This window comes from Halichondria panicea, chromosome 1 (assembly GCF_963675165.1).
Source record: "Halichondria panicea chromosome 1, odHalPani1.1, whole genome shotgun sequence".
NCBI classification, from domain to species: Eukaryota; Metazoa; Porifera; class Demospongiae; order Suberitida; family Halichondriidae; genus Halichondria; species Halichondria panicea.
The window spans coordinates 16,401,904-16,428,267 of NC_087377.1; the positions used below are offsets into that span (position 1 = coordinate 16,401,904).

The 26,364-nt window shown below is 39.8% G+C and overlaps 3 protein-coding genes across 4 annotated transcripts; all 3 read right to left on the bottom strand.

Moving 5' to 3' along the window:
- Positions 1–661: 661 nt before the first annotated feature.
- On the bottom strand, positions 662–4,686 carry LOC135352427 (hemicentin-2-like). Of its 2 annotated transcripts, XM_064551612.1 has the most exons (9): positions 4,521–4,686; positions 4,159–4,444; positions 3,828–4,085; positions 3,485–3,769; positions 1,831–2,175; positions 1,577–1,782; positions 1,412–1,511; positions 1,065–1,355; positions 662–900 (listed from the first exon to the last, which is right to left on the bottom strand). In XM_064551612.1, the coding sequence occupies exons 5-9, from the start codon at positions 2,081–2,083 to the stop codon at positions 839–841; spliced, it is 912 nt and encodes a 303-aa protein (XP_064407682.1). In that variant the 5' UTR covers positions 2,084–2,175; positions 3,485–3,769; positions 3,828–4,085; positions 4,159–4,444; positions 4,521–4,686; the 3' UTR covers positions 662–838. The 2 variants fall into 2 exon arrangements, with proteins under 2 accessions (XP_064407682.1, XP_064407683.1); XM_064551613.1 differs by lacking the exons at positions 3,485–3,769; positions 3,828–4,085; positions 4,159–4,444; positions 4,521–4,686 and adding an exon at positions 2,436–3,433.
- A 1,508-nt stretch (positions 4,687–6,194) lies between these two features.
- Positions 6,195–6,932, bottom strand: LOC135335885 (lectin L6-like). Its single transcript, XM_064531588.1, has one exon. The coding sequence runs from the start codon at positions 6,930–6,932 to the stop codon at positions 6,195–6,197; it is 738 nt and encodes a 245-aa protein (XP_064387658.1).
- A 769-nt stretch (positions 6,933–7,701) lies between these two features.
- LOC135335951 (uncharacterized) lies at positions 7,702–26,169 on the bottom strand. The gene is made up of 39 exons (XM_064531714.1): positions 26,040–26,169; positions 25,500–25,628; positions 25,170–25,400; positions 23,650–23,796; positions 23,141–23,362; positions 22,489–22,653; positions 22,051–22,269; positions 21,674–21,829; positions 21,328–21,537; positions 21,015–21,185; positions 20,482–20,685; positions 19,984–20,127; positions 19,707–19,922; positions 19,222–19,383; positions 18,304–18,525; positions 17,897–18,055; positions 17,498–17,698; positions 16,666–16,806; positions 16,280–16,483; positions 16,002–16,157; positions 15,501–15,728; positions 14,673–14,819; positions 14,256–14,504; positions 13,919–14,074; positions 13,429–13,629; positions 13,119–13,322; positions 12,738–12,983; positions 12,485–12,628; positions 11,811–11,839; positions 11,560–11,727; positions 10,905–10,984; positions 10,747–10,840; positions 10,577–10,631; positions 10,234–10,517; positions 9,828–9,968; positions 9,605–9,738; positions 9,077–9,339; positions 8,601–8,724; positions 7,702–8,508 (listed from the first exon to the last, which is right to left on the bottom strand). The coding sequence occupies exons 1-39, from the start codon at positions 26,167–26,169 to the stop codon at positions 7,875–7,877; spliced, it is 7,170 nt and encodes a 2,389-aa protein (XP_064387784.1). The 3' UTR covers positions 7,702–7,874.
- Between the last annotated feature and the right edge of the window lie 195 nt (positions 26,170–26,364).

Sequence of the window (26,364 nt, forward strand, 5' to 3'; positions counted from 1 at the left end):
ATTTAGAAAGTTTCACTTGAAATGCCGTGTAATTTATTTGTATCAGTTTTATCAATGACGTTTCACAAACATGGAGTGGTATAACAGTACTAAAAGAACAGGGGATAAAAACTAACAATGTCACATTGCAGCTATATAGATATATATATACATAAGAACATGCAGTTATTTAAGTGGCTGTTACGTACATGTCATCGTCATCTGACGTGTTCTCTTTTGATAGACCGTGCGCTTTAGAGATTCTTACGGGGTCTGGAATTTCATACTCTTCAGGATCTGGAAGGGGGCGTGGTGACGAGGCTAGGTTTGGAATTTCATATTCTTCGGATTCTGGAAGCCGGGGACTCTATAAAAAGACTTAAGTGGCAGCAGCAGTGCAGTTCACATAGTCAACATAATTATACCTATATATATGCTATGGGGGTGTCAATCCACACACACACCCCCATGCAAGCTACCAACACCACACAAACCGTGAATATAGATTTTTTATAAATTTTAAAGTGAGAATACACTCAGGGAGTGCATGCAACCTCGATATTCATCATCATCACATTCGATTATAATTTATGTGTGAAGGGTTGCAACCATGCATGCATGCAGAGCCACTAGAAGTGTCTGCCGTTCATCTCCACCTCCAAAGTCTCAATTTAACCCTCGCTTTGCTCAGAATGAATATACAATAATTATACACATGCATATAGATACCCCATACAATCTTAATATACAATCAGAGATGATCTAGATACGCCAGTTCTATATAATTATTCCCATACAAAAACAAGTAATGAGAGATACGCCAGTTCTAATATAAAGACTGAGAGATAGGTATTCCGACTCAGAGCATCAGTGCCAGACAAACAGTGATCATTACGCTCAGTAGACAGGAACAGGTAGTAACTGCATGCAGGGGAGGAGGGTATGGGGTTAGGGACTGGTAGGGGGTTAGGGACTGTAGGGAGTTAGCAGGTTATGCAAACACACATACACATGCAGATCTAGAGTTAGGTTCCTTTAAAAAGATAGCTAGTTCACATATTATATGCACAGAGATGCTGTCTCACCGGAGCTTCCATTGACCTCCACGCTGATCTCCCTGGAAACTGTTCCAGCTGGATTAGTCCCCACACAGGTGTACACACCAGCATCGGCATTATCGATCATCAGTTGAGACAGAAACATGTTGCCCGCAAAAGGCCTGGAAATATCGATACCAGGGCCAGAAGAGAGCATGACATTATCTTTAAGCCATGTAATGACAGGTGTAGGGATGCCCATGACCTCACACTCCACATTCAGTCTATCACCGACCATTGTGTTTGGCGTGAAACGAAAGTTTGTGATGACCGGATCAGCTATGAGAGGGGTGTGTGTCATGTACATATGTGTGGGTGCCTAGAAATTGACTTACTGCAAAATGTAAATGACATATCAACCATGTCATTAGGTTCACTTGTAGTTTCACATCTGTACATTCCAGCATCATCCATGATGACATCAGACAGTTGTATCTGAAGGAAATCAAATGGGAAGGTGTAATTAAGATGTACACTCTATAGATGGAAGTATCCCCCACCTGGTCGGTAAAGGTTTGGGAGACTCTTTGGAAGGCCCCCTGTCCTGGAGTGATGACTTCTTGCCCCTTCAGGAATTGTACCGAAGGCCGTGGGAAGCCGTTGGTTTCGCAACTGATAGTAACAGTACTGGCGTTGACTAGACACATTGCATCAGAGTTATCTGCCACTGACAGGATCAACGAAGAAACTGGGTCGCTAGTGGCAACTGGACGGGAGAATCAATGAACCATAAAATGCAATGTGTAATTTTTACCTGGTATAGTAATGTACAGGCCTGGAAGAATCCCACTTCCAGCGAGATTGCTAAAGGTGGCAGAATAAGATCCTGATGTCTCATTGGTCAGATTATTCACGGTCAGCATAAAGGTAAAGGGTGATTCGGCGTCAGCAACACTGCAGGGGTTGGTGATAGTGTAGTCGTCTCCGTGAGCAATGTTCAGGCCCTTGAAGGACCACTGTACACTCGGGCAGAGGTGAGCCTCCACAGACACAGGTACTGTGACCATAGACCCAAAAGCATCCACAATAAGAGCTCCAACTTGTCTGTCTCTCACTGCACCAATGGCAGTCTCATTGAATGCCAGGGCAGTGGGTGGATCTGTATAAGGAAACAAATTAATATTGAACACATAAATTGATTACGGGGTAAAGAAAAGTTTCAACGAAGACTTCGTTTGACTTCGCAAAGGTTCATGAACAGTAACGCATTGTGATTGTAAACTCTATACATGCAGGAAAGCCTTCCTGAAGTGCATGATTCACCAAGCTATACACATTAAGTAAACTCTACTATAGGAAGGCTACCTGAAGTGCTTCACCAAGCTACACATTAAGTAAACTCTACTATAGGAAGGTTACCTGAAGTTCTTCACCAAGCTATACACATTAAGTAAACTCTACTAGGGCGAAGGCTACTTGAAGTTCTTCACCAAGCTATACACATTAAGTAAACTCTATTAGGAAGGCTACCTAAAGTGCTTCACCAAGCTACACATTAAGTAAACTCTACTATAGGAAGGCTACCTAAAGTGCTTCACAAGCTATACACATTAAGTAAACTCTACTAGGGCGAAGGCTACTTGAAGTTCTTCACCAAGCTAGACACATTAAGTAAACTCTATTAGGAAGGCTACCTAAAGTGCTTCACCAAGCTACACATTAAGTAAACTCTACTATAGGAAGGCTACCTGAAGTGCTTCACAAAGCTATACACATTAAGTAAACTCTGTTAGGAAGGCTACCTGAAGTGCTTCACCAAGCTATACACATTAAGTAAACTCTGTTAGGAAGGCTACCTGAAGTGCTTCACCAAGCTACACATTAAGTAAACTCTATTAGGAAGGTTACCTGAAGTGCTTCACCAAGCTATACACATTAAGTAAAATCTACTAGGAAGGCTACCTGAAGTGCTTCACCAAGCTATACACATTAAGTAAACTCTACTAGGAAGGCTATACCTAAAGTGCTTCACCAAGTTAAGTAAACTCTACTAGGAAGGCTACCTAAACTAAAAGTGCTTCACCAAGCTATACACATGCAATAAGTAAACTGTACAGGAATTAAAGGTCTATACAATGTGTGCTTCAACACAACATTAAGTAAAACTCTACAGGAAGGCCTTCCTGAAGTGCTTCAACACAACATTAACACAACATTAAGTAGAACTCTACAGGAAGGCTTTGAAATTCCTGAAGTGGTTCACAAAGCTACACATGCATATTAAGGAAACTCTCCAGGAAGGCCTTCCTCAACTGTTTCCCCGAAGCTGGAATACTGTATCTACATGCAGCATCAGATCTATATGTGCTATAATTTATGTGAAGTATTCCAAAAGCTACATGAAGCCTTACCAACATTATTTTTCTTTGCAACGCATACAATACAGTGTAAATATTAAAAGAATTCACCTTGAATGATGACCTCCACACTAGCATTCGCAGAACCAACTACGTTCGCTATGACACAAGTATAGGTACCGCCACTATTTGTATTCAGCTGTGACCTCGTTAGAGTGGACGATCCATCAGCAGAATTAATGATAACTCCACCAATGTCATTAATTAGAGGTGACCCTTCATGGAACCAGGTTATAGTGGAGACCGGTACAGAGTTGTAGATACAGGAGAGAGTTATGGTTCCAGTTATGAAAAAGATATTCGAAGCTGGATTATTAGACGCTATATCAGGTACATCTGCAGAACAAAATATGACATAATACACACATAATTATTAAGACAAACACTGATTTACAGTTAACAGTTAGAGTTACGGAGTCTTCAAGAACATCTCCACTTTGTGTGCTAGTCAGTCGACAAGTATAATCTCCAGCTTGATCTCTTTGTATGTTCGTCAGCCTAATTACTGAAAATGTAGAAAATTCTTCCCCGGCTGGATTGTACCATTGCTGCTGGAATGTGCCAGGTAGATTATTAGTGGTCTGTAATAGAGTTGTAGCATCACCCTCTGTGACTACTCCATTTCCGATACTAACGGACGGTGCAAAAAAGCCTGTTCAGGGCCAGAAAAGTAATTATCATAATAATAATTATTATTATTATCAAAACACTTAATTGGATCTTACCAGCTTGATAAATGGCTTGTCTTCTGTTGCCTGAGCATTGAAGGACGACAGGTATCCCCAACCCCAAAAAAGTAGTGGCATCATTGATGTACCAAGACACCGTTCTCTATGGTAACTCCAGTCGTTCCGCTTACAATAGTACTAGAATGAGCAGTCCACATTACATTAGTTGCAATAACGTCTCCATTCACATCAATGCACTGTATGCACGAGGTAGTAAGTGAAGCGTCGATAGAAATTATAGTAGTGAGATTGAAGGTTTCACTGCAAGTCTGGCCATGGATACCTGTATAAGAATATATATATAGAACACCAGCATTGCTATAACATAATACTAGCAGCTATTATGCTTCGAAACTTACAAGGAACTAAGCAGAAGGAGACCAGTACTATCAGAGCTAGACCAACATCCATCTTGCTCACACGAGAAAAACTGTTGTTATTTGAGTAACTCAGTTGTTATTTGAGTAACTCACGTACTTACTTATAATTTTATAGTCTATCAGTCAGACAAAATGTGACTTCATCTGACATCCATGTAAACAAAACAGTTTAAGACCATACCTCTTTCAATTCAATCATCAACCCACCCAGCATGCACAAGCAACACACATTAATTAAGTAAAACTCTACAGTTAGGAAGGCCTTCCTGAAGTGCTTCACAAAGCTACACATGCATATTAAGGAAACTCTTCAGGAAGGCCTTCCTCAACTGTAGTTAACTTACCACCACTGTTCGTATTCAGCTGTGACCTCATTAGAGTGGACGATCCATCAGCAGATTTAATGATATCTCAACCAATGCCGGTAGTCAGAGGTGACCCATCATGGAACCAGGTTATAGTGGAGACCGGTACAGAATCGTAGATACAGGAGAGAGTTATGGTTCCAGTTATGAAGAAGATATTCGAAGCTGGATTATTAGACGCTATATCAGGTATACATCTGCAGAGGAAAATATGACATAATATACACATAATTATTAAGACAAATAGTCACATGCAGTTAACGGTTAGAGTTCCGAAGTCTTTAACACATAATTACAATTAATTGAGTAGAGTACTTAATCACAACTCTAGCTATGTGTTATAATAGACACTGTTTTAGAGTTATTAGTCTGTATCTATAATATGTGATTTAGAAGCCCAAAGGCTGGGGTATATAAAATTATGGCAACTAGCTATATCAATGATTGCATGAAACCTGAATGTTTTTTTGCAACTTTACCTTATTAGACGGGTAGTAATTTCAGATTTTTCTCTGTTTTAGGGTAATAATTTTGGCGGATTTTCAGACACTTCATTAGCACAATATTTGTCAACAGATGAGTTATAAGGTTTAATGGAAAGTTTGGAGTACCTTTTTTCATTTTTATAATGCGTTTTATTATTAGCGCAGGCATAATTTAGCGTTAATCTAGACTATACCCGTTATAATTATTACATCAAACTGTCATTCATGTGCATGTAATACATGTATATATACCACGTGAATGACGCTATATATACATGTAACGGATTTGCCGTAAGGCTTTTTCCTACTTTCTTGTTCCCATGCACATACGCTTTTTGGTGTTTCCCCGACCAATCTTAGAGTTTTTCACAATTTGGAAATTATGTCTATAATTATAGCTACACTTGAATAATACTATAATTATAGTGCATTCAGTCTAATTTGCTCATGCACTTGGTCATCACTGTCCCCATTTTTTCAAAGAGTCTACTTTTTAGAAAAAACCAGCTTTGTATAACGAGGCTGCTATAGATACATTAACATTTTGCTATCAATATGCATGCGTCTTGCAAAAACTTTTAACATAATTTATACGCCTATCAACACACAAGTGCATGGTTGGACAAAGTAAGGTCAGCCTGTGCAGAAGCAATGACACAATTCAATCAAGCTATATATATATTATGGTATGGAATTGAGTAAAACAAGTGAGTCTTTCTAGTTAGGGTTTGCTAAAAGAACGTTAATCAAATTACTATAGATCTAAATCTATCACACTGAGTGTTCCATTGTGTTTTTCAATTTCAAGCTGGTGTCATTGGATGATGCCAAACAGTGCCATCTTTAGTCACTCCAAGAAGCCCATTGAATGTGGCATCACACTGCTTCAGGGCTCCTTGCATTCGCTCCCATTGACCAATACATGGCTTTTGGCAGCGGTATATCATATTGGCCTTGTTTACTCCAAAAACATCATCACTTCCCGAAGCAGTGATGTGCGTAAGGGCACCAGGAATTTGTCTCCATTTCCCGCTGCCATCGACTGGCCTTGTCCAAATATTACCAAATCTGTTGACACCGTAAACGTACTTGTGGCCACCATCAATTTGCTTAAGATGTCCATCAACTACCTTCCATTGTCCATTGCATGGTTTCTTACAGCGGAAGATCGATTCCGCACTGTTCACCCCCCAGACGTAGCCATTGCCAGATGCTGTCACGTGCTTGAGACGTCCTGGGACGTTTTTCCATGTACCACTTCCGTCCACGGGTCGCTTGAAGATTCGATAAAGAGCGTCCACTCCCCACACTTCGCTATCTCCAACATCTATCTGCATTAGCCTTCCGGGTACTTGGGTCCAAGTTGTACAGGGATTGTCACAGCGGTAAATGTCATCAGTGCTAGTGACACCCCAGAAGTAACCAGCTCCAGCGGACACGTGCTTCAGATTGGCCCCTGCAACATTTCCGAATTGATCGTTTCCAAAACAGCTGGAAACAAAAGCACAAGCCAAGAGTAGCAGGCTGAATTTGATCGTCATGTTTTTTCTGTTGTTCAATAAGTCTCGAGTGCCATGAGAAAAATGAGTTTAAGCTCTCAAATGGCCGCTCTTATATACTGAATCAATGCTGCATGTATGCACTGTGCATGTACGTGGGTTGATTGCTCTAGCTTGGAATTTGTGTTTTGCACGTTGCACATGTGCTAACAACCAAATGTGCTAAACCTAGACATGTGATAAATTCTAATAGCACGTTACAATAATTTTACAATTTAGCACATATGCACATGACACCTGTAGATAGCACATAAATGCTTTTAGCACATTACACAATTTAGCATGTAAATATTATAGCACATTACAATCATATTTTTCCAATTTAGCACATTTATACCATCAGCATGTCACATTGGACACATCAGGCACAATGTGATTGCAATGCACTATATTGTCTATGACTTTCTCAATTTCAACCATTAGTACAGACCGAAAATATCAATACAATGCATGTATATAGGAATACTTCCAAGTTGTTCACATTTTAAAGGTGCCAGTATACCTATACACACTCATTTTTGCTAAGTGAATGCCATGCAGTGGGGCTGTCTTTGTGCATGTCGGCTTATATACATGCACACATGCAAGCACACATGCATGCACACATGCAAGCACACATGCAAGCACACATGCAATAAAATGTGTTAATTTATACACAGTCATTACATAAATTTTACTGACAAAATATTACAATTACGGTTTAGCGTAACATACAAATTTGTGAAACGAATAAAGTTTTCGTTGATGCTGCGATAATTATAACAGTTAGCTACTAAAAGAAAAGGGGCTAAAAACAAACTTGAACTACTACATTGCTTATATATACATAAAAACAGCTAGGAAAAAATAATTATTCTAGACTATAGTAGTTCTAAGTTACAGTTTCATATTCTCATTTTCTAGACACACCTTCTTAGGCTAGTTTTATACTTGACTCGTAGACGTTAGTGGAGTATCTGTTTGCTTCTCATCATCATTTTTGCTCAAGTCTATCTTTTCCGGGAGTGGGCTAGCTTCAGAATCGAGATTGAGAGTGTTGTGATTACTGTGTATAAATGCGTTGCCTATGGAGGCGGTAGTGCCCGTGTTTTCCTTGGGTATACGAGTGCCTGTTCCTGTGGAGCTTGTGTTCTTATACTGTGAGGGGTGGAGGAACTCGGACTTGTAGCGGCTACACGAGAAAAACTCTCTCCATGATTCTCGAGCCTCTCCATTGAAGATAACGAAGAACAGAAATATAAAGAATCCTTGAAACGATGCGAAGACAGTGAACAAAATTTGGAAGACAGTTCGAACAGCGTTGCTACTATTGATATTGATTGTGAGTGCAGCAAAGAGCCAGGTGAGACCAAACAGGAACATGACACCTGAGACACTCACAAGTAGTCGGAGGGCAGTTTTGAAACTCATTTTCTGATTTGATCTCTTCATGTTTCCGCGAGTGTGTTTCAGGAGGATGACAATGACCCAGATGAAGATGACCATGTTGAAGAGGAGAACGGCAAATATAGGAGCCAGGAAAGCACCAAAGAACACACCAGGATGCTTGAGGAAACAGCTGCATACAAAAACACAAATAAATCATTAAAGCAATGTGAATAGCATAATTATAAGCAAAACTTGCACACGAAATTGTTCAGTCAAACTCACATTCCTCCAGTGACATCTCCGGTGATGGGGTCAACATTCCGAGTGGTGATGAGGTCTGTCTCGGGAGTTGTCCCATCAGCCACATCAATAATCATCGGGATAAGGACAGGAATCAGGGGGAACACTGGGGGAGGGAGGGAGGGGGGAGTGAATCGTTTTTGCTAGGCTGCCTTGTAAGTCCACAAGCTTATGGCCTAACTAAACATTTATACTGATAGTAAAGAGCAAAGAAACATGGTTTTTAGCTATTACTAAACCAAATTGCTATTACAGCATGTATAGTGAACAATAGTTGTACAACACTCATCATGAACTTAAAATAATATTATTAACAGATTTGCATAATTGTACAGAGCCTATTATAGTGTGGTCCCACTGTGTGCACTGAAATGGTTGACTTACGTATTAGTGTTTGCATTTCAAGTGAGATGAATGTAGGTTTATGGCATGCATAGTGCATGTACAGGAAAACTTACGCCAACAAACTAGAGATAAAATGATGATAAAATTGGTCGTGATTCTCATGAAGACCATAACTAGTTTCTGGAACATGAGCAAGGCCTCTGCCCCCATCCACATGATGGACACCAGAGAGAAGTAGTGGATGAGGATGGACACAAACACACAGCCTCCGTACACCTCGATACGTTCAATACCCACAGCAAACACAATGAGCATGCACAGGATGGCTATGGACAGCTGGATGTGGTACTTAGAGTTGTCCCTCTCCCTCAGTTTTCTGCAAAATAGAGAGAAAGCACAATTAAACTTTTTTCATCCATTCAGCAACACAAAATAATTGCTCAGGTAATTACAAAATCACAATGCAATGTGTACTCCAACCTACAAAAGTAGACCACCGCAGGCACCCCTCAGCTAGGCTAAAAACAATCATATACCAGGGATACCAGGGATCGACCTGGTATGACTGTTTTTAGCCTGAGGGCTAACATACAGCTTAGAGCAATGTTATGATACACTATTATAGCCTCACGATTACTTACTTGAACATTATCATAGTGATGATTGTGACCACCAGTCCTACACAAGACAGCGCTATGCCAATGTAGCTTATGAAGGAGAGCACCTGATCCACCGTCGTATCATTCATACAGTCCTGAGCTCTTTGGCAAATGTCCTGAGGGCGGAAACAACAGGAAAATGAAATAATATACCCCCATCACTGCACAAGTTTAAAGAGAATACTGTACTGAGCAATGAACTTACAACGAGCACAGCAAAGTTGGTGAGATGGGTACAGCTGCAACGGAAAGTGGTTTCATTCATCACTTCAGTGGTACAGCCGTCGGTGATCCAACTGTCACTGACAAAGTCCCATGACACACAACGAGCAGTGCTGGGGTTAGTCTGAATTAAGGGGACATATAAAATTTGAGCGGGCACAGTACCCAGGAAATTCTGCACAGTTGGCCAAGTCTCATGTAGCTAGCCATCACTAGCCAACATAACATGATTATAATTATTAGGTATAGAACTTTTATAAGTAGATAGGGAGTATAATTATAGTACACATTTCCTACCATACGACTATACCCCTGGCAGCATGCACTCTTTACAAGCGACAGAAAATTGAGAGGCATCAAACATTTAGCGGTGTGTACTGTGTCCTTACACTTGAGTTCTCCGGTAGAGGTAGCAGGCCTAGTGTGATAACCACGGGGGGATCGAGGGGAACATCGCCACCAAAGTCAATACCAGGTCCCACGGTAGCAGCCACAATAGGAGTACCCACGGCCGTCTCTCGCACGGTCACGTTGTCCCTCACTACGGCTAACAAGTTTGTCGGCAAAAGAGCCGCGTTTTCATAGAGGGCAAAGTACACACCGATGACTGGTCTGTCAGCTGGTACCTGGTTAAAGAGCTCGGGTGGGAGTGCGATGGAGGCGGGGACTCCAGCTGTGGGGGGGTGGGTGTGTAATAATTATGAGATAGACAACTAACATACGTGTACGTACCTCTACGGGTGAAATCTTCCGTTCTTCCTTCTCTCATAAAAGTTTCAGTGGTGCCCTGAACAGAACAAGGGGCAGTTGGTCAATAGCTGTATACCAAGCACAGTCACTCTACATTCTTAGCTCTACTGGTACAATGCTCCCCTCCCCCAAGCTCCAATAACAGTACTCACCAGTTCAACGACGATTGTGACATCTGTGAATTCCACAGTGAGGTTGGACTGTTGTGCAAATTGTGTTGCCACGGCCTCAAATGATTTAACAATTCTGTAAGGGGTAAATTACGTCAGTATCATTCAAATTATAGGCTCTAGATCTCTAACAGGCTTACCTGGAGGTAGTATTGACCTCAAGACTGGAGGGCTGCCATTGTACGAGAGAGTTCAAAGTCTGACCCAAATGTGTCACCACCTGGAAAATAAACTAATAAACTAAAGCACACAATTTACAACAGGCCTTTAATCTGGGTTGGAATCCAGAGTAAACCTAACCGCATTCGTGTAAACGGCCCTTATCCGGATAGAATCCGGATTAGCCAACCCACTTCTGGAGGTGGTGCAGAAGCGGTTTAGTTGTGAGTAAACACAAAGGCTCATTCTGAGGTGTTGTACATCTTTGTGGGTGTTTCTAGAGTAAGCCTGTAGCTTCTTATCAGCCAATGTTTGCGCAAATGCAATTAGTGGTCATTTTACTATGCCCACTACTCAGAAAAATCTGACCCGGCTTCAATCCAGATTCGACCCAGATTAGGCGTCGTGTAAACGGGGCTTAAGCGATTTCTTGCTACAAGATGCTGTCTACATGTATACGTAAGTAAAAACACATAATTATGTTATATGGGATGCATCATCGTATTTTAGTGTTAAAATGACAGAAATTTATGTCATTTCTACATTAAATTTCAAATGATGCATTTTATTTGAGATGTTTTATGTTATTATAACATATCTGTTTTTACTGTGATATAGGTTGACATGCTAGCGTACCATTTCATTGATGGGTACAATGGTGGTGTTGGTGAAGTTAGCGATGCTGTTGAACACAGTGGACACATCATTGAGAAACTGCATGGTCTGAAGGAACGTCCTGTTCTCAGAGAGGGTAGTAAAGGACGAAACAACCTCACTGACGTTGGTGTAAGTCTCCTCTGATATCTACAAAACAAATTCATTAACTTGTGCTTGCGTGAAATACATAAACAACAAGCAACACAAATACATAAAATTATGTCACTTACTGTTTCGGGGACAACATTTTCGAGTGGAGCTGTGTGTGTGTGTGTGTGTGGGTGGGTGGGTTCACATGCATCTATTAAAAAAGCAATATATAACTTAATAGGCTGGCTATCAATAGATTGCTATAATGATAGAGTGGTTTATTGTAGTTTCGAAAATGTACTTTTGAGAGAGTATGCTAAGCAAGCTGACTCTCAAACTTTCTATCAACTCATACTTACACATAACTATTTTGATAAATAATAGTGCTTTCATTTGCTGCAAATTCACCAAATATAGTACCCTAAAATTAGTTACCGTAAATACTGCAATCTGATTGGCTAAAATGAAGTGTTCTATCCAACTTGTACTTACTTAGAAAATCATGTACTTTACTTAGAAAATCATAAAGATTAGACAAATCTGATTGGCTAGATACTCACGGTTGCTATGATCTAAAATGCTGTTTAGCACACGATTTAGACTACGTTTGGGATACCACAGCCTTTGGGCTTCTAAATTATGTAGAAAAACTTCCTAAACAGTGTCTGACTATTATACAGAGAAAATTCTGAACACAAATACAGAACAGGACAGTGGTAATGCCTATACACACAGGTTATACTAAATAAGACAATTGCTAAAGCTTGCACACATGCACATGCAGGTAATAACTTTACATTCAGTATGTACTCACACGGACAGTTGAGTTCATCTGACATATCGGGACAATCAGCGGTGTTGAAGTCGCATACTTGAGCCGGAGGGATGCAGTCAACACTGAGTGTCTCCGTGTTGGTACACAAACGACTACCCAATCCAGCGTCAGCCGTGCAGTTACCTATAAGAAGCGACATACGATTTGGATCTACCCTAATAATTAACTAAGAGCTAGCTATTATTCTGAGTTATGGAATGCATAATTATTTTGGCTGAGTGCAAAATCTTACGATCATTATCCAGGATGATTAGTCTATGACGGAGGTTGACTCTGGCCACTATGGGGGAGGAGCTCGAGTAGGAGAAGGTCACCTGCTCAACGGGACTTTCACTCTCCCCGTCAAATACCTCATCGTCCACAATGTTGACATCAAAGCATGCCTCAGTGGCCTCGGGTTGGAGGGTCAGAGTTACAATAGGGAACCCGTTAATATCCTCGGCAAACACATCTGATTCAATATCGTAGTCAAGAGTGTCTGTATAGAGAAACGATTCATGAGATAAGCAATACCTATATATATAGTATATATAATTATAGTATATAGACACAGATATAGCAAGCGGCTATAGTGGTACTTAGTCAATGCCCACTTATTATGTTAGCAACTCACCATTTGCTGAGGGGTATTGAACTATCTCACCCCCCTCCCCAGTATCGGGGGGGTTGTCTGTGACAAATTCAACAGGGAAAGTTGTGAAATTGATGTTTGTGGGTGGGATTATCTCCCCGCTGATTACGGACAAACAGATAGTGACAACATTTCCCTCAACAGCAATACTCTCAGTACTAGTGAACGCAACCTGAGTAGGGGGCTCTGTACGTACGTGGAAGGAGGTAAATCACATGACAGGCACATGACTCACTCACCAATCACTTATAATTATGAGAACAAACTATGTATTTGAACATATAGCTCTCACCTTCATCATCCTCTATACTAATGTCAAGCAGCACGTTGGAGTCAAAATTGACAAAAGGAGAAGCATTAACGATGAATATACTGAACGATTGTGTTTCCGCTAATATTTCATTATCAATGAGCTGAACTGAAGTGCACACTTCCATTTCACCCACTCTAATCACCACCATCTCATCCATTATTGAGAAATCTTCTGGTGAGGCTGCAGAGTAGACCCACATGACTATTGCGTGTTAGAACATAGAGTCTACAAGATGCATGATCGAGCTAGGGGATTCAAGCAATTAAGAAATGCTACATCCTAACCTATTTCCCCATCCCACTGACATCATACATTGTACATCAGCCTTCTTTTTTGTGATGGGATATTTTCTTATCAATTAGGCAACCAGATTCAAACACACTATAGTCTGTGAGTGAAGTCTGAAAAATTGAAAACAGAACAAGATGGCAATGCTATAAAACGCAAGTTCATATGTACGGTCACTCACCTGGCTTGTCTCCACTGAGGGAGAAGGACAGTGCGATATCGATGGGGCACTCTCGTCCACCGGCAGCGTCTTGAGAGATGTAGACACACACTTGCAAGCTCATCCCCTCAACAGCAGACAGGGGGGATCCAGTTGTGTTGAGAGACACTGTCACAGCTACATGCATATTAATTTGTGAAGGACACATGGTGTACACCACAGTAAATGATACTATTATAGCGAATTGGTTAGGGCAGAGGTGTAAATAACTATAGACACTACATGTAAAGCAATTTGTTTGAGTAGTTTAATCTGAATATTTAAGCCTTGTATCTGTGTGTCTACAGTTACAGCTTACAATCAGCAGCGTTGTCCTCAATAGTGACAGTGGCTTCACAGTCGTTTACACACATCACGTTATCTGCAGCAGCTCCACTTGCGGAGTACACTGCACTGTCAATCATAACCGTGAAATCTTGCTGGTTTCCTTCAAACACATCGTCATCCACAATAGAAATACTAACACAATCGATAGTTCCGTTGATAGGAGACATGCTAGGGAATTCTACTGTTAAACCAGTTCCAGTTGTAAAATCATCACCAATAACTGTTGAGGGGAAAATTATAATGCATGCATTTATATACATGTGTTTTATTGATCATTGTCACGTAATAAGATTTTGCATATGCTAAAAGCTGAAGCTCCATGCATACTTAGGAAGCAACTATCAACGTTGCACAATTATTCACATAAACTGTATAATTATGTTTATACTTGTTTTGGCTCCATCGGTTGTTTCCAGCCCAATAGAGATGCTATACTGAGAGCCTATAGCCTCAGTGAGTATCTCCACACACACCATCAATGTTCCGCTCCCCTCCATTATATTATACTGAATAGGATTGAACCTCAAAGTGGCCTCTGCACATAAAGAAGTCATAGGCAAAAAGTATAATAATTATGATAACTAAAATATCAATTTCTCATGCATACGTCCAACATGCACTCTATAGCACATAACATCATCACAAATATTTGGTCAATATACCAGATATCAGTTTTCCAATACATGCATGTTGGATACTCGTATAGCAGGTATATTTCGAGGGTATAAATTTTCGCGGATATACAAAGAATTTCGCGGTTTTTGTGGTCTGAGTTCCAGCCTTTGGTGCATGTGTACATCAACATGCAGCTGTAACTCCACACCGTTAGCCTCGAATCCAGGCCTAGCCTGTATAAAATAATAGAATCGGTGAGGCACTATGTCCTCCACCTCTAGCAGAACGTTTGCTGTGCAGGCCACGGTCAGGGGATACCACCAGTACAAAACAATCTGGGCGTAGACGTAGAGCAAGCTAGCTGGCTATACCGGCGTCCTCGTCTCTTGATCCCTTTTGCTTTCCTCTTATTGTCGATAGGTGTGGTCAATAATACTAAACACGCAAACTATTCAATAAGATATAAATTTTCGTGGGTATACATTTTCGCAGTATACAGGCTCAATCCGTGAAAACCGCAAACATTATACCCTCGAAATATACCCGCTATACGGTATGTAACTCACCAACACTCATGAACACACATTCAATGAAAACGCACCTTCATTATCAAGTATGACCACCGTCTGTAGGATACTTGAGCCCGAAACACCACTCATTGTTAAGAGTACATTCATGTCCTCGGCGTCTTCCAGAAGTTCATCATCAACTATCAGTATCTCGGCAGCACTAGTAAACGTCCCGTTGATATCAGCGGGTAAGAGAGTGCTATGATCAGCACTACCAAAGGATACCGTCATAGAAGTCGTATTGTAGTCTTCAGTAAGTGCTGTATATGTATGCATGGAAAGCATATTACGATTGCCATAGAGCTGCCGCAAATAGAGCTTTCTAGTTATTAATTGCCCTACCAAATACAACATATCTGGAGGTAGAAGCCGATCACCAAATTCAAATTATCAAAGGAGAAGGCAATGTCACTGAACAAACCGTCAAGTATATTCATTTCAGGCACTCGAAAAGCTAGAGACCTTATTTCCTTGTTAGACTCAATATCCTCCACACTTTTAATGTTCACGATTGCGGCTAACATTTCACTTACTTGCAGCAATAGGAGAAACAGTTAAGTCTATTTCGATGATTCCCTGTACTCCGCCCGCTGGTACACTTTCGATTACTAAACGAGGAGAGACAGTGGCGTTCACACCCTCTGTGACTGTCAGGGATGTGGCCTCAAATGAAAATGTAGCAGTACCAACTGCAGAAAATGTAACGACATCCAGTAAATAAATTTCTATCTTGTAACAGTTTCTATACATTATAGCTAGTGTGCTATTACAGTTAGAGTGAGAGTGAGATATGTAAGGAGAGCTAGTGTACCGTTCACATCCAATATGTTGATAGTCAGGTTAGCAGCAGCAGGGTCAACATTGGCATTAGATGAAGTCAAGTCAATGGAATAGGATTGGGTTGCCTCCAAGATGTCATCAGTCATAGCCGTAACATTGAAACATGTATTTATTATATTTTGAGTATTTACTTGGTCCGATACAGCAGTACTGTCAGTCATAAAGTCATCAGACACTAAGTTGTGAGATTGAGCAAACTTGTGAACACAAACCACTATATAATATGCAATATCACACTAGTGATGTCTGTAGCTACTTGAGCTATGTGGATACTTTTAGTATTACAGTAAAATTGCTCATACAATTATTCTTGTTTAGAATGTACATGTACACCATGCAAATATTTAGTTATTTCACCTGCTGTGATTCCGTTGAAGTCAATATTGTACATAACCATACGCAAAATGGCTCCCTGTGCCATGGTGTTAACACAGTAGGTCAGATCATCACCTTCGCTATGCTCGGCTGAGCCCATGACACTCAGTCCAATAACAGCATCTGAAAAATAATTTACTGAATAATTTGGGGCAAAGAAAGAGAGAGCCATTCTACTCTTCGCTGAGTGAAATGCATAGTAGTTAAAATTAAACACTTGACTTAAAATACCATAATTATTATAGGAGTATATTATACTATGCATGTACACAATTATAACCTCGCTGCATGCATGCATGTACTCTTAAGCAATCACACACAATCAAGCAGTTCATGCACAAATTGAAACCATAAATTAATGTAAAACTAAAAATGAGTGGTGCCACTTGATAGAACGTTCGCCTTCGAGCTGACTCAGCTAGGATTCAAGCAGCAAAACTAGACTGACTCAGCTGGCATTTTTGGGGGTGGGGTATTAGAAATGGTCATGTGAAGCTCATGTGGAGTCACGAGACCAACCACGTTGCCATGATCATGTTGTGTTGATTATGTTGCCATGGTTATATAGCACCAAAAAACACAAGCAAGAGTACGAGTTATATTTATTGTCTACTACATCAGAATTGATGGCAGTAAACTTCTGAGGACGAGGGCGAAGTCCCCGAGGCCAAGGACAGTTTATGATTGTACATAACAATAATACCGTAGATCATAAGCATTAAAGGCACGCATATCGATAATTATGTTTCACAAATTTATACACATGCACTCATGGCTTCTTACTAATACATGATGTACCTCAATAGCCACCTACCATCTCGGTCTGAAATCACGATAATTGCAGTGGAGATGGTACCTCCAGAGGAGATCATTGTGCTGTCAAAAGAGATGGAAAAGGAATGGAATGACTCAAAGTCAATATCGTCGTTGATGACGATATCGAACTCGAAAGTTGATGAACCCCCCGCGGAGAACATGATTTCCGAGGGTGTAGGTAGGGAGGCATCAGATGAATCTGTGATGCAAATCATGATGTATATACTATACCAACACAATAATGCCAACTCTGTCTTAATCTCGAGCAGTATATCATGAATCACATGCCTAATCAACACACAAGGGGGGAATTTGTATTCCCCTCTAGTTAGTGTACAATAACCATAGCTCCTGCATATACTGAATACGTGTACATATTATTTTATTATGTACGTACCTGTCAGTGAATCAATGTTGAAGTTAGCAGTAACTAAGACGTTGAAGTCAGTTTGTATCTCTCCAGTGAGGCCCTCCAGAGAACCAGTTACTGTGCATGTAGAATCCTCCTCACAAGTGAAGGAGGTTTGGTCAAATGTGATGGTCACACTTGCTGGCTCTGTACAGAAGGGAAACAAATATTTTAATGAGCTAATGTCTCGCAGGATGCCACATTAATTACTAAGTATTTTGGAAAAGGGTTGCACTAAGCCCGTAAAAAGTAATCTTTGAAATGCACAATGCAATGCATGTACTTATTTTGTACTAATTCATACATAATTATAGGGCAGTTTATATTCGGAAATCGAAATCCAACTTAAGCACAAACGTATATAGCTTTTCTACGAATGCTATCTAATCACACACCATCATCGGTGATGTTCAGTGACAAGGGCAGAGTACCCGTTGTCAACACTCCCTCAGGTTCAATACTTGTAATATTCACGCTGAAGTCATGGTCAAACTCGAGATCATCGTCATTCATAAAGCTGATCATAAAATTCTTAGCCACCGCTACTCCAACGCAATTCATACACGGACCAAATGTGATAGTTGGCATTGGCTGATGAGTGAAGTCGTCCATCACAACTGCAAAAATAAAGTTGATTATGTACATGCTCTATAGTAGCCCGACGAACATCTGCATGGCCACAAAAAGAGGTGGTATTAGTGAGGCAGGCAGGTACATGTAATCAGTACGTGTGGATGACAATCAGGGGCGTAACTAGCAATGAGGCTATTGAACTCAAGTTTTATGTGACTCACAGCAGTTTTCTGCCATTTGCATGCGCTTCTACGCGATAATTAGTGGGTGTGGTTTCCGGGCAAACAATTTGCGGGGGAGGGTTAAATTTTCTAGTTACGCCCCTGACAATTATTTAACTCATATATGTACCGTACTCTACCGAGATTACGCCCACCCTAATTGCATGCTACAAAGCAGCTACAGGTAGGATGGGCTTAATTTCGAAAACAGTAGTTTTGTCTAGAAATTAAGCCCACCCAGGTGTTTGCCTCGAAATTAAACCTACTCATTAAGAAACTTTTCTTCTCAGGCTGAGTCTGAGGCCTGCCAGCTCTTGAAATACAATGAATACATCAACATACAACAATGGTAATGCATGGGTAAAGTAGCTAGGTATAAAGAGTCAAGATTCTGCACCAGAAGGCGTAATTTCGGACGTGGGCGTAATCTCGGTGGAGTACGGTATACCCCGTGAGCCCGAGTCAGCCCCAATGATAATGCAACTAGCACTATTAAGTACGTATACAAGCAATAACCACCTGCATCTCCGTTAATTAGATCAAGATTGACTATGATGGTTCTCTCCAGATCTATACGTTGGCCGTCTGTTCGACTCAACGTAGCCACTACCGTCACTCCGCCATTTTCCTCTGCGTAATCAGGCATGGATTGAAGGGTTAGCCCTACTTGAAAGTCTCCGGCTGTATACGGAAACAGAAATACATAATTATGTATATACGTAGTACATCTACAACTATAGAGCTATACTATAAATGATGGCGATCTGCCCATTCTAATTATACAGTCTATAATTATTATGGTCACCATCATGTAATCAGAGCACCCTCTATAACACAACCATTGTTATAGTTTGCCCAAAGGTGACGCTTAAAGTGACAGGCTCAAATATTTATTGTTCAATCAAAGTGAATTATAATTATAATTATAATTATGATCAATGATAGTAATAATTATTATTACATGCTGGCTGACAACTGCATGTGTGTATTACGTATGTACATACCATCATCATCCTGCACACGTAGGTTAATACTTGTAGGGGAACCTAGTGTACAATCTTCGATGTCAGGAATTGTGATAGTCAAGCTCTCTGTGTTCTCCAGAATATCATCATTGACTATCATGATGGGTGGTGAATTGACATTCATGACAGACCCACCATCAGGAAAAGATATATCCGGAATATCTCCAATGTCTGCTGAGCTGATTCCACCGGGAGCTATGAAAGTGGTGAAATGCATTAGAGCTTGTTCAACATGCAGGTATATGCTTTTACTAACTTGCAAGAAACGGAGCCATCAGAGAAATGTTAAGGTTTCCATTCGCTCGCACTCCACTAAAACCACTAAACTGTACGCTCAACACTGCTCCGTCAGATTCAGTGAATTCTGTACTGATGCCTGATGAAAATGACACTGTGCAGTCTGGAGAGATAGAGAAAAGTATAAAATTTAGCAGTACATCATGCACCAAATACACCATTTTTTCAAGCTACATGCATTTAATTTATATAGAAGGACTCATAACATGCACACATAATTTATGCAGTACTGACTAACAGCTGCATGTAGTACAGTTTGTACGTATAATATACTCTACAACTATGCATACTCCTCGATGAACATAGCAAGCACTTCAAAAAAGACCTATAACAAAAAAAGTTTGTTTTTGTCTCCCAATTTTCTAAACCAATTCTGCTAGTATTTCAAATACCATTATTATGACTGCGCTTCCCACTAATTGAGAGTCTGCATGGACAGCTTGTATCTTCTACTTACCACCACGATCTGTAATTGTAATTTCCGCAGTTTCCATTGTGATTTCTAGTGTACCGCTAGAAGGGCTGCTTGCCGATATACGTGCAGAGAAAGTTTCTGTTCCCTCAAAGTTGTCATCATCTATGATATCAATGGACTCACACACAAGTGGGCCACTCATTGAGTCGAAAATAAAATCACGACTAAGTAGACCAGAACCAAAATCTGTAAGGAAAAGAAACATACACATAATAATTATTGACTATAATAATATTTATGCTCAATATCAGCTTATTTATTCATGTATACATGATGATTATAAGCAAATTGTACAAGGTTATGTGTTACAGAGTATACAATTATAGACATGCAGTGTGTGTACCTCGATCTATACGAGCTGTTTGCAAATTGTAATACTACAATAAAATTATGCGAACTTTACGAGTATACTAATGGTTTGCAAAATATAATTTTATGGTTTTGCGAAGCATTATATTATAGTAATACGGTATGTATGTACATGCACATGCATGTTATAGTGTATGTACATGTACCTAGTGATCCTGCATCCGGTGTTCCAGGATCACCCGTTAGAGTGATTGTCACGCTGAATGAGACTCCATCACTGATTGAGTCGACATCTCGGATCACCAAACACACCATATCATCAGCACCACCTTCTGCAAACTCGTACGTTGATTCGTTAAACTCGACCATTGAATCCTCTGAAAACAAACCGTTATGGTTAATAGGTCATGGAACGTCGTAACAGGTCAGGTATATAGACAAGAAACAATGATGTGCTTAAAAAGCGTGTTCATTATAAAGATATTTCTAAGGATAGCATGTGATATACTACCTAGTCACCTAATTCATCATCCTGAATGTTAAATGTAGCTTCAGAAGGCGACATCATGTTTCTTACAACTCCAGGAGGGTCAGATGTATTGGCAAGGGTTAGGGTAAAGCTGTGATTAAATTCAAGGATTGCGTCATCCACAATTGTCACCGCAACAATACTCCCCTCAGTGGTCTGCCCAGGAGTGAATGTTATACTATCCTCATCAAGAACGTAATCTGCACCAGAAAGGATTAGAAGTTTGAACAATTATCTGCGTGATATTATTATTATTCTCATAAACACATGAACTATTACGTCATTGATAGTTAGTGTGTTGCGAATGGAAATGCGGTTGCAGGATATGATACATACCTGCAGTATCTCCAGAGTCATGTTCTATTCCAATGGTGATGGTCGTGTCTAACGTAGCACTATTATCCAAAACAACGAAAGCCGTAAAATTGACAGTCATATCAGTGCCTTCAATGGCATCCACTGAAGCTATCAAATTGTATGTTGCCAGAGAAACTATGGGCACAAAGAGAATAGATTGTGAATAAAACAATTATGTATAATATAAATATAATTATTATAACCATGCACACACTGACAGCAACAATCATGCACAATACAAAATACGTACACGGCGACTGTAATAAAGAGAGAACACACAAGTTTAACACTATTATTGCATCACTTGCACTCATGATTACTACCTGATTACTATGGTGTATGATGCACTAGCTTACCATCATCATCGACAATGGTCACTGTCTGAAGAGTTGTGTCTAGAACCACATTATCCATAAACGCAGCGGGTACAGATTGGAGAAAAACATTGAAACTGTGTGGTCCTTCAATAGAGACATCATCCATAGCCATTATTCCGCTGACGCTTATGGTATCAACGGAGAATGCGGAGAATGTGACTTGAAAAGGATTTGGTACTGAATAATCGGTATTGATGTCTGTACGAATAGAAGTTGACATGATACACACAAATGCAATAGATACTTGAGGCAACCGCGTAATTCACACGCACATTGTACATAATCATATTATTATCATACATACTCAAATAATTATGCTGTGAAAAACACACAAAAGCAGATTTTTAATACAAAGTAACAAGCTAGACAATTAATAGCTCCTGTTTTATGGACCCTATAACATTATATATACCGTACCAGTCCGAGAATCAATTGTGTCGTTAGTAGCCAGTGTAACAGTGAGGAAACTTAGTCCCAAAATGACACTACCAGGAGATATCATAACTTGAATATTAAGCGAAGAGCCACTTCCATCCTCCATTAACGTCAAGTTTGTAACAGGTACAATAGAAATGGTCACCACTACAGGTGGAAGTAACATAAACACAAGGACATTGTACGTATACTCTGCTAGTCCTTCATGCATGTGTAATTTAGGAGACATTTATTTGCTGGTAGTACAAAAGTTCTATACGCGAATCAGAAAAGCATAATTATACCATCAAACACTCAATTTATAACCTCCCCAGAATTCCTGTGAGTCAACCAACCTATATTCACAAAACACTTGGAGTAATCGCAAAAGACTTGCAAAACTTATAGTTCAATGGAATCTCAAGTATGTATAGAATAATAACGTTAATCTAGAAAACTATATGTAGCGCCATACAGGATTTTGCGAGGACCAAACAAGAATAAAAGATTCAGTTGTACTAACATTATTATTTTGTGAGTAAAATGAATATAGATGAGTGCATCTAGATGGTACATGTACACAGTAAAATCCCATTATGCTCAAAGTCAGATGATTCGTGTATACAGAGTCAAGCATCAGTAACATAACACTTACTCTCATTGTCTTCGATCGTCACTGTACCAGTGGTGCTAGGGCCCAGATTAACGTTATTGCCAGCATCATTGACTATTGCTAGTGACACCATGAGTGTTTCAATGCCATCCAGAGTGTCATCGTCGATTATTGTCAAGTTTACACAAGCAGTACTTCCATTCACACTTCCAACCGGAAACATTGCTGTTGTGTCAGCAGGCACCATGTAGTCAGAACCCTGAGCTACACAGGTGGGAATTATTATGGGAGATTGAGTCAATTTTGCAAACTGTACACAAAATACCACAATAATAGCTACTTACTTCCACATACGTGCATGTGCATGTATACATGTACTTGAGCTCATCTGGAGGAATACAGTTTAATTGGTGCTTAACAACATAGAGCTAGAGAATGTTTATGAATGGATCAATTTACTAGTATTCAGGCACCCCGTCCACGTAATCTTATAGTAATTATCTTACGAAAGATCTCAAAAGAGAATGTGCTATTTGGAGTATGTATCTCACTTGCTGAAGCATTCGAAATAAATGAGAAAGTGACTTCGATAGGGAAAGTTATATTGGTGAGAAAAGCTGATACTTGAGCACAAACAGACACAACACCATCGCCCTCACGACCAGTGAAGTCAGTTGATTCCAAGTTCACAATCGGATCTGTAGATATATACATGCAAAGTATTGGTATATATATATACAGTCGCAATGTATAGACAGATTTACAGTGTACACCACAGTAATGGTACAATGTATAATAATTATAGTGAAGTGGTTAGGATATAGAGGTGTAAACAATAATAGACACACCATAAGATTAGAACAATGAGAAGTTAAATCTGAATGTGTCTATAATTACATCACCGGCCCCCATTAAAAATTAAGTGCATGATCATTTTATCTGGAACTACAACTATATACAGTCATGTAATTACGTATTATAATCTGATTAGTGCAGTACATGCAATAACAGTCCAAATACAGTATTCATACAGTAGTACGTAGTTTTGATGTGACAATAGCAAATTCGTTATTAGTTTCCAGAGGAGGTATATAGTCCGGTTTTAATTGTGCATTCCGATCATCTACTGAATCAACAAAGGATTGGAGAAGAATTAGACGATCGGAATGCACATCCGGAATCGTAAGACCTGACATTAATTGACTATAATGAAAGCACCATGGGTGCTGGTGCCTCGGTGGAGGTGCCAAAGCTACATATAACCTACTAATGGCTAGCTTTTATATATACACACATTGATCATGATCACAACATTTTAATTTTATTGCATGCAGAATCCAGAATCACAGGGAAACTCAAAGAGTGGGTAATGATCGAGGATGATTGTTGTTAAAAACGATCGATGCCAAAAGTTCAAGTGTAAAATTAATGGCTGCAAGTCAGCAGAGCCTTGCAGCTCTCTTCTCACTCTTACAGCTACCAATAGCTAGCGTTCTACTGCAGAGCTAACTACTAAGTATAGAGTAGCAACACTCGGTGAACAAGTTTTACTACGCACTCATCTGAAAAGACTGCATGCAATGGCATTCCAAGAAGCAAAACTAGGCATTAACTCGAGAACAAAACTTTTTTGCAAATCCATGAATTAAAATCCAAGAGAACATGACTAGAAGCCTATAGAAACTCTACTTATCACTTCATTGATCCTTGAGCAGCTGTAGCAGCCTGACTACATAACACACACATGCACACACAAACAAACTACCGTATACCTCGCTTAATTGCGCATGCGAACCGAGGCATAATTATCATTCTCTGGGACCTTTCCTATCAAAACCGAATACTAAAATTGTATAGGGAGCCGAGGGTGTGACAAAGTAATGCATGCATGTCACATAAAAATTATGAATATACACATCCACACACATATACCAGCGTTAACTTATATAATTATCGTTAGTTTGGAGATTCGAAATTTAATTTCCATGCATGCAATGGTATCTCCCCCATTAAAAAGTGCATGACTATATTTCATCTGGGACTACAACTACAGTCATATGTACTAGCTTACTGTCATCGTTGTCCAGAATAATGACTATAATTGTTCCTTGCATGGGAATTGCTATCGAAGTACCTGCACCCGAGATTAACACGGCAAAATCTTCATTACCCTCAAGAAATTCATCATCTACTGTCTGGTGGTACATTATGGCCACAGTTCCACTCGTTGGTCCTGGGGGTATACACACTTCTATAGGTTGTGTGGACGCCAGGTCATCAGCCTTTGCTAGGTTTTCCGTTGCTGCATTTGTTTTACGACATCAGTAAACATGTGGAAGGTTTTAAGTTAGTCTAAAAAATAGTTACTAAATATATATAATTATAGAGTATAATCACTGACCAGAAAAGAACATAAGATTCACGCCAGTACATTCAGTAGAGGTAATAGTTTGATTAGCCTCATATGTCAGATTGAGAATTGGACGTTCACCCTCGTCGACAGACAATTCCTCTGTTGTAAACATCAATGCTACGAAAAAACAAAATTGGAAAAAATAATGGAGTTTGTGAGTTTTATTATGAGATAACGCATGCATACACATGCACACATGCATGCACTGTTTGTATACGTATAGATGGCGCAGCCTGGTATCTAATGGTACAACTGTTATTACAAACAAGTGCACGTTTTTAGCGAAAAGTCCATATTTGCACGACTTATGCATACACAGTGGCTATCTTTATATAGGCTGTACTGCATGCTCACGCCAAATGATAAGCGACAAACTGATATAAAGTATACACTTCGCTGAGGGCATAATAATGTACATGCATGAAAGTATACAAATACTGTTACGAGTAGCCACTAAATGGAAGCATGCGCATTCAATATACACTCTTCACTTTCTGTCACTCGATACAGTATAATACTGAGACTCACTTTGTATAGCGCACGATACTTGTGGAGTTGTGCAGGAGAGGAAAACTGCTGCAAGTACAAACAAGAGAGTGAAGTCCTTCATTTGGCAAAATGCAATAGGGCTGTTACTGATGTGGAGTTGTTTGGTCATTCATTATATGCACAGGCACAAACATGCACTATAGTGGGCCACCGGATGCAGTAAAAGATAAATTCCCAAGTTGCATGCATGTAAATGTATAGATTCAGATATTGTGTGGCTGCATAGAATTGCTATTGTAACACAGTGTGCATGAATAGGCATGATTAGTTACCTAAACATTGAAACGAAAATCAGATGGTTTAC

Excerpts from the sequence above, each read along its gene's own strand:
- LOC135335885 (XM_064531588.1), bottom strand. The coding sequence starts at position 6,932 with ATGACGATCAAATTCAGCCTGCTACTCTTGGCTTGTGCTTTTGTTTCC.
- LOC135335951 (XM_064531714.1), bottom strand. The coding sequence starts at position 26,169 with ATGACCAAACAACTCCACATCAGTAACAGCCCTATTGCATTTTGCCAA. Across the intron at positions 20,686-21,014 it reads ACCGGATGCAGGATCACTAG|ATTTTGGTTCTGGTCTACTT; the intron begins GTACATGTACAT and ends TTTTCCTTACAG. Across the intron at positions 11,728-11,810 it reads AAAATGTTGTCCCCGAAACA|ATATCAGAGGAGACTTACAC; the intron begins GTAAGTGACATA and ends TTTGTTTTGTAG.
- LOC135352427 (XM_064551612.1), bottom strand. The coding sequence starts at position 2,083 with ATGGTCACAGTACCTGTGTCTGTGGAGGCTCACCTCTGCCCGAGTGTA. Across the intron at positions 1,512-1,576 it reads CCCAAACCTTTACCGACCAG|ATACAACTGTCTGATGTCAT; the intron begins GTGGGGGATACT and ends GATTTCCTTCAG. Across the intron at positions 1,356-1,411 it reads TATGTCATTTACATTTTGCA|CTGATCCGGTCATCACAAAC; the intron begins GTAAGTCAATTT and ends CCCCTCTCATAG.